This window comes from Oncorhynchus mykiss, chromosome 11, assembly GCF_057628025.1.
Source record: "Oncorhynchus mykiss isolate SJ-2025 chromosome 11, ASM5762802v1, whole genome shotgun sequence".
Taxonomy (NCBI): Eukaryota; Metazoa; Chordata; class Actinopteri; order Salmoniformes; family Salmonidae; genus Oncorhynchus; species Oncorhynchus mykiss.
Window position 1 is genome coordinate 52,410,982 of NC_143032.1, and position 8,567 is coordinate 52,419,548.

Sequence of the window (8,567 nt, forward strand, 5' to 3'; positions counted from 1 at the left end):
TTTCACCTGTTGAGCATCCCAGTGGTCTGGGACTTCCCAGTCTATAGTCCCCTTGCTAGTGTTCTCATTATTATGCGAAGATAGACTTTAGTTACATCATATGGAAAATGTATTATATAGATATACTTTTTAAACGATATGGTGTTTTGACTAAACTGTATCTTCCCATACTATGAAATGCACTTACTCTGATAAAGCAGCATATCATCTATTTTTGTTGTGCTGACAGTAAGTGTGGTCCCATTCAAATTGTGTGTTTGTGTGTTGTAGGCCAAGCCTCATTGCAGATAAGGGGGTGGGGAAACTAGTTCAAATGTATTTCCTGTCTCAGCTGTGTCAAATTTGGGAAACTCAAATGGTCAGCTTGCAAATGGTTGGGGTGTACTTAGGGGTCAGAGGCCTTTTCTAATAACTGCAAATCTGTACACTTTTAGCACTCTAAATGTATAAATGAAAAAGTGTGATTAATGTAACTAGATTTCAGGTATGTATGTTACATGTTGATACATTTGTACTAATTTTTCAGCATTTACCCCTTCATGTCTGAGTATGACATTTCTAGAAAAGTTCCACTCTGACATAACATTCCATAAGAGGCAAGTATGTACAGTCTGTCATTATAGAGAGCAATGGTGAGAGCCCTCCTATGAGTCAATGGAGCCCTCTCACCAGAGCACTGCTGAGTGACCTAACAGCAGGGGGTTGGGTGGCATGAGTGAAGGTGCCCAACTGCTGTGCAGAAATCCACAGGGGGAAGCAACAGGACTATTCTCCAAGCTCATCCTCTGAAACAATCTGAGTTTTTATTATTCATAAAGAGGACCACCCACTTTCTAAACCTTCGCCTCCTCGATTTTTGCAGGGTCAGAAAAAAGTGACCAGTTGTTCTTTATGGCGGAGATCTTTACGATGTGGTTGGAGCTGTTGGGAGACCACCAATTGTCCTTTCACATGTTACTGGAGGTACAGCAACTCTGAAGTATACTGGATAAAGATTATCCTGTGTTGACATAGTTACTCAATATAATAATTACATGTAGTGATACTGTATAGTGATGTTTTAAAGCTGTCCATTACTTTATGCAGGAAGCCTTTGGTCAACTGATGGCAGGTCAAATTTGAGGTAGGTCAAAAAAAAAAAAGCCATTGCATAACATAAGGAATAACTTTTACAGGTTGTAGTATACATTTACAATCACATATATGATCAGTTCACATTGAAGCATGTCAGATCTCTCTGTCCACCTGTCATGGGTTTCTGCAGTGTCACCCTCTCTCACCCTCTCTCTCTCTCTCTCTCTCTCTCTCTCTCTCTCTCTCTCTCTCTCTCTCTCTCTCTCTCTCTCTCTCTCTCTCTCTCTCTCTCTCTCTCTCTCTCTCTCTCACACCCTCTCTCTCTCTCTCACCCTTTCTCTCTCTCTCACCCTTTCTCTCTCTCTCACCCTCTCTCTCTCTCTCACCCTCTCTCTCTCTCTCTCTCTCTCTCATGAGGTTCAAAGGAGTGTTAGTGTTTATTTGTACCAGGAAAAATTCTATACCTTTTCTGTGGGTGGCTCTAGGTGCCTGCTTTTCATTGAATGTCTGGTTATTTCCATCACAGCCTTAGCGCCAGTAAAGCCGGCGGAGACACGAATAAATTAGATCAGGTTGCAAGGCCTCAGATCTCACCATCATTTTGTATTTCATGAGGCCACATCATTTTTTTCTATGTACATCCCACTCCCCCCAAAAAAAATCTGACACCCAAGCAAGGCAGCCTGCTGGAGATGAATTCCACAGTGATGAGGCTAGCCACTGCAAAAGCTCTCTCTCCCCTCTGCCCCCCCCCCCCCCCCCCTAACATTTCTTCTAGTTAGCTCCTATAATTGGAGTCTAGTCACAGAGCTAAACATCCCACGTTGCCATGTTTCTACGTATAGCAGTATGTAACACCCCTTGTGACATCCCTTTTGAACTACGGTCATATTCATCACATTATTGCCCCGTTGGAACAACTATAGAGTACATCACTCCACACACTATACTAGAGTACAGAAATAGGAAAGACTATAGGTAATTAAGTATGAATAATACATTATGGAAATGTTAACCATACATGCGCATTTTATGTGCGAAAGGTCAATTGGTGGGGTGGAGTGGTAGTGGTGGTGGTGTGTGTGTGTGTGTGTGTGTGTGTGGGGGGGGGGGGGGGGTGATCTGACTAAGTGGGTAAGCTTGAAGTGGTGTTTACTGGTTTGATATGCTTTAAAAATAGTATATTTTAATTGTCCAAGCAGACTACGCTGAAGACAGGATCAAATATCAACAGATGCCTGGCAAACATTCTTTGAAGAAGCAAATAGGTTTTCCAGGTGATGTGGTGTCTATTACTGCTGCGTAAGAAATGGTGGTTTATTTCTGTATTGCTGTATGTGCATCTATATGTATACATACAAATGTGTTTTAAGCATGTTTCCTTCATCTCAAATGATGAATGTTACCTTGCTTGCCTGCCTTTTGCTTGTTTTTGCTTTGTTTTTTACAAAAAAATAAACATTGGTTGTTGTCAAATTATGCCAGAGACTACAGCTTGGGCAACACAACTTGATGGATGGACTGACTGACTGACAGGTTTTAAGAAGTGACATTAACATTGCTACAAAGTCTGCCACCCATTGGGCAGAATACATTGTCAGAGATGCATTGTTTAATAAGTGCATTATAAATAAGAAACAGAAATACCTTATTTATATACGTATTCAGACCCATTGCTATGTGACTCGAAATTGAGCTCAAGTGCATCGGGTTTCCATTGATCACCCTTGAGATGTTTCTACAACTTGATTGGAGTCCACCTGTGGTAAATTCAATTGACTGGACATGATTTCGAAAGGCACACACCTGTCTATATAAGGTCTGGGGAAAGGTACCAAAAAATGTCTGCAGCATTGAAGGTCCCCAAGAACACAGTGGCCTCCATCATTCTTAAATAGAAGAAGTTTGAAATCACCAAGACTCTCCCTAGAGCTGGCCACCCGGCCAAACAGGGGAGAAGGGCCTTGGTCAGGTTGGTGACTAAGAACCCGATGGTCACTCGGACAGAGCTCCAGAGAACAAGATTCTCTGGTCTGATGAAACCAAGATTGAACTATTTGGCCTGAATGCCAAGCGTCACGTCTGGAGGAAACCTGGCACCATCCATACGGTGAAGTATGGTGGTGGCAGCATCATGCTGTGGGGATGTTTTCAGTGGCAGGGTCAGGATAGAGAGAAAGATGAACGGAGCAAAGTACAGAGAGATCCTTGATGAACACCTGTTCCAGAGCGCTCAGGACTTCAGACTGGGGTGAAGGTTCAACTTCCAACAGGACAACAACCCTAAGCACATAGCCAAGACAATACAAGAGTCTCTGAATATCCTTGAGTGGCCCAGCCAGAGCCCGGACTTGAACTCGATGGAACATCTCTGGAGAGACCTGAAAATTGCTGTGCAGCGACACTCCCCATCCAACCTGACAGAGCTTGAAAAGATCTGCAGGCAAGAATGAGAGAAACTCCCTAAATTCAGGTGTGCCAAGCTTGTAGCTTCATATCCAAGAAGAGGGTCTAAATACTTATGGAAATGTGATATTCCAGTTTGTTATTTTTAATAAATTTTCAAACATTTCTAAAAATCTGTTCTTGCTTTGTAATTATGGGGTATTGTGTGTAGATTGATTAGGAAAAACTATGTAATCCATTTTAGAATAAGGCTGTAATGTAAAAAAGTGTGGGAAAAGTCAAGGGGTCTGAATACTTTCGGAATGCACTGTATATTATAGAGAGTTATGGTGTGTATAAACAGTGTAACAAAAATGCAATGTACAGTATTATAATGAGATATGTGAAGAATACAGTACATGAATGCACAGTGTGAAAAACAGTGAAACAATAATTATGCAACTATCATAATCTCTCAGAGACATGTACATAATCTCAAAACGATTTTGACACTGGTGTAAACCTGGACAAAAATAGACCATCATTCAATTAATGCCAGTTTAACAAGCGGGAAATAAGCATCCTGGTAACATCAGTCAGTCATCAGTTAATGATGTTGATTAGGCTACTACACTATTGCTAACATGATTTATCTTTAGCCGAGAATGGAGAAAGCAATGGATTTTAAACCTCATTGCCACACCCCTCCTAGTGAGATTAAGCTACTCACTTTTAAATACAGCGATTAATTAGAATCTAAGTGCATTATAACGTAGTAGATAACTCGCATTTACATCCGTCGTGAAAGAGAGGTGAGAGAGAGAAAGAGTGCGAGAGAGAGAGAGAGCAATCGAGCGCAAGAGATGAAAAACAGGATGTATTTTTTTATGTTGTGTATTTCCATAAAATAAAACAGATAAAGTACATGCTGATATGCATAAGGCATGCTGGTTAATAATTTGCCGTGATTGCGTAATATTGTGCTTAATACCCAAAGTGAATTACATTATCATCTGTAGGCCTACCCGGGTGCTAATTAAAACTTTTTGCCCCTTTTATTATTTTTTTACAGGCCACAGTGCCCTGCCCACCCACAATCCAAAACCTCCGACAACCAGTTTATGGGAGGGACCAGCCTTTCAACATTTAACCACTGCGCAGCAAGAGGCCAAGACGCGCTATGAGTAAGAGGGCTTTTTAAACCTGGAATTACTTGAGGCTACATTGAGCTACGTATGGGGAACAATATTTTCTCTTGAAATAAACATCCAAATGGCAATAGTTAGGACCTGATAGTTTTCCACTGGACTTGTATGATGGATCTCGGCGACTCTTTTGGTTGCATACCTTTTGGATACTCTAAGGAAGACCTTCACACTTCAACACACCTGCTGTAATTGTAGTATAGATAGGCCTACCATTTTCCTCATATGTGTACCATGATGTGTTTCTCCTGAACACTTTGAAGAAGGTGTTTCACATCTGAAAGTTGGTGTGTGAATGGAATCAAACTCATAAACTAACAAGGGACACAGAGTGGACAGGTCAAGCGGATATCCGAAACCAGGGGACTCTGTTGGATTACTTTGGACCCGTTGGTCTCTTGCTCTTCGTGAAGAAATACATGTGGAATTGGATTACATAACAAGAGAATGTATGGAATAAATCAGCGCTGTATTTACATGTAAGAATATTTACCTTTTGAAACATCCTTATCGAAAAACATTTGATTGTTGGTGATGTTTTATTCATTGTGATTTAATTTCGCAGATCTTTTCATTTCTTCGTGCTGTGGTGCCATGCTCAGGTAAACCCTCTTTCAAAGTCCCGTGCAGATAGTTTAGACAAATTATTATTAATAAGCATTTGATGATAAATATAAAAATGTCTTGATTTGCTTGTTATTTTTAAGTGGGCCGCTTGCCTCTGAATACATTATTTATAGGCCTAATGCAACACAATATGTTGTCCTACAAGAGTTGATATCATGATTGTTTTTTTACCAAATAATTTACAAACCCAGATTTTGTATTTTTTGTATTATGTTATTCAGTCAAGCTCTGGAGTCAAGCAGTGGTCTCTTGTTTTAGAAAACATTTCAATTAGAGGTTAGAAGAAAATCCTATAAGTTTTTTTTTTTTTCCCCTTTGCATAAAAAGGGGGAGAATCACCCGTCTCCTAATTTTAACCAGTATGTGAGGGAGCAGGGCGCAGTGACGGACCAGTTTAGCCGGCGACAGGTCAGGGTTTACCAACTATACAGCCGGACCAGCGGGAAGCACGTCCAGATACAGGGCAAGAGGGTCACTGCCACTGCTGAGGACGGCAACAATTACGGTAAATTGTTCTCTTCTCATGAGGGCCATGACACTGTTTTCAACCAGTCGGACGCATGCATGCAAGGTTTATTAATAGTTTTTGACAAGGACTGCATTTGCAATGTTCTGTCTGTCTATGAAGAGCTCTGTAGCCTAGGCTAAGCCTACTTTCCCACCTAATTCTGCCTCCACCCTCTGTATAGGTCTGTATGGTAATTTAGCCTACCTACGGCATATCTAAATCTCGTCTGGCGAATCGGGCCAAGTCTTTTGTCCAGGTCCAATACACATTCCTGTTGTTAGCCCTAATTAACCAGAGGGAGTAAATCAATGGACCAATAGGACAAATGCAATTGGTATTTGTGTATTCCACCCTGATTACTTTTGTCTTCAAACATGCATAACAACACTTAATTAATCATAGCAATGGCTTGTTAATGTCTCAACCCGAAACCCATAATATCTCACATCATAGGCTGTTAAGATCCTCTCTCTTCAGTATATGCCAGTTGTTTATAGGCCAATTAGGTTAGCTTATTGCTAGCTTCCTACGGTTTTGTATTTTCATTCCACTTCCATATAAGAATTGTAACATGATATAAGGAGTGTACAAAATATAGTTAATTGACATACTGGATTTATCACACCATTGTTGTATTTTCATATGGATATGTGTGTGGTAGCACGTCTCTTTGTAGAAACGGACACCTTTGGCAGTCGGGTTCGGATCAAAGGTGCAGAGAGTGGACGTTACCTCTGTATGACCGGGAAGGGGAAACTAGTTGGAAAGGTATAATGTCAAATCCACATCACTTTCAAAGTTGAACAAATTCTAGCTTGCTTGTTTCATAGTTATATGGTCATTGTTATGTAACTGTGATTGTAAATTATTTAAGTGAAGTTTTCTTTCACAAATAGAAAAATAGTTTGAAATAGTGAAACTGCAATAAAAGGGATGTATTTACTAACCAGTGTTTCTCACTGTCATATGGCAGACATATTTGGCTCATAGTGTGTTATAATGACACTTGTTTGTAATGCTATTCATTAGCCTGCATAGGGTCGGTGATGGGAAGACAACCAACATGTATTTCCAAATGTAGCAGATGTACAGTTACAAGGCATGGGATATACTCTCCTCATTCCCTTTGGTGGTTGGTCGGAAGTCAACCCTCCACTTCCTGCATGGAAATTAAAATATGTATTCAGTGTTGTCTGCTTGCCATGAGAAGTAAAGGGTTTCATCGCTCCATCTTTTTGGGGTTCATCTAGTGAAAAAATAAGTACAGATGAAGGCTGTATTTTTCTGGTGGTAACGATCCTTTGGACAAATCCAACAATATAGTTATTTTGGTTTAGATATGTATTTAACATTCACTGTTCATAGTTTATTGTTTTGAAATGGAGGCGGCTGTACTGATATGGTATCGTCATTGTAGTTGTAATGAAACCGTCTGAAAATGTAGACACAATGGATGTGCGCTTGTCTTGTACACATTGTTTGCATTCGTCTGATGGTGATACAATTCATGTAAACATAACTGTAAACTAGTCGGTTCCGGTGTTTCAGGAGAACATTGAAGTATTCCATTTTGTTTGGAGCTTGAGAATCAATAGATAATAATGTAGTTCAGAGGGACATACTTTAATTGACCTATCCAGATGTTGTTGTTTTGATCTATATGCCTTCTAGTAGTGGCACTCTGACTTGATGTCTTTCATCTCTCTCATCCTCTCAACAGCTTAATGGAAGAAGCAGGGATTGTATCTTCACAGAGATTGTTCTGGAGAACAATTACACTGCCTTCCAGAATGCCAAGTATGAGGGCTGGTATGTGGCTTTCACTAGGAAAGGTAGACCCATCAAAGCCTCAAAGACGAGGGAGAACCAGAGAGAGGTCCATTTCATCAAGAGGCTACACAAGGGCCCACTACCTTTCCCCAACATGGATAGAATCAAACACTTTGAGTTCATCAGTTTTCCCCCCACCCGTCGCGCAAAACGGAACAGGAAATCACAGGCTGCTGCCTAGTACAGAACAAATTGGACTCATATTATTGAGTAAAAATATGGAACTTTATATTTTTAATACGCGAAGATACTTAAAATGCTCAAAAGTCTAAAGGATTATTGTTGTAAAATGATCCCATGTAAATAATGTAAGAGAGTAAATGAGATTGATGTATATATTTAATATGACTGTGTTTGTGTTTTTTTTTATCTTTTGGAGTGGTGATGCGACAGAGAGGAAATAGGTACATTAATAAACATGTTCAACTTGGTTAGCACAAAATTTAAGCGTGACAAATGCAACATCTTACCTTTAGATCATGTCTCTTAAATGACTAATTTCTTGGTACGTGTGCTGAAATAGATTTCTGAGTTCACAAAACCTCTTCAGAAATGTACAGGAACTAGTAATGTTCTTATTTCACAGATCAGTGTGCACAACAGGTGCATCCATTTTTATCCAGTATAAAAATCAATAGCCAAGTGGCATACGATTCTAACAAACGGCTATGCAAAGACAATATTAATTTCTCAGGCTCAAATCTTCAATTTATTTACTGATATGTAGCCTAGCTACTTTACTTTTGGTCATGAATATGAATTCATTGCTTACTATCAAAGTGAGTCATGCACTTATACTTACTCAATTCCATGATATTAATTATGTTGCCTTAACCCTATATTTCAAAAGAGCAACAACACCAATCAAACCCATAACACCATTCGTGTTCTGTGTAGGATGAATTTGTTATGCAAAAACAAATAACAAAGCATCAAAT

At 39.8% G+C, this 8,567-nt stretch overlaps 1 protein-coding gene across 1 annotated transcript; it reads left to right on the forward strand.

Annotated features, from left to right (window-relative positions):
- The first annotated feature begins 670 nt into the window (after window positions 1-670).
- Window positions 671-7,972, forward strand: LOC110535864 (fibroblast growth factor 17). The gene is made up of 7 exons (XM_036935686.2): window positions 671-963; window positions 1,087-1,123; window positions 4,532-5,143; window positions 5,230-5,266; window positions 5,619-5,796; window positions 6,461-6,567; window positions 7,520-7,972. The coding sequence occupies exons 3-7, from the start codon at window positions 5,112-5,114 to the stop codon at window positions 7,808-7,810; spliced, it is 645 nt and encodes a 214-aa protein (XP_036791581.1). The 5' UTR covers window positions 671-963; window positions 1,087-1,123; window positions 4,532-5,111; the 3' UTR covers window positions 7,811-7,972.
- Window positions 7,973-8,567: the final 595 nt, after the last annotated feature.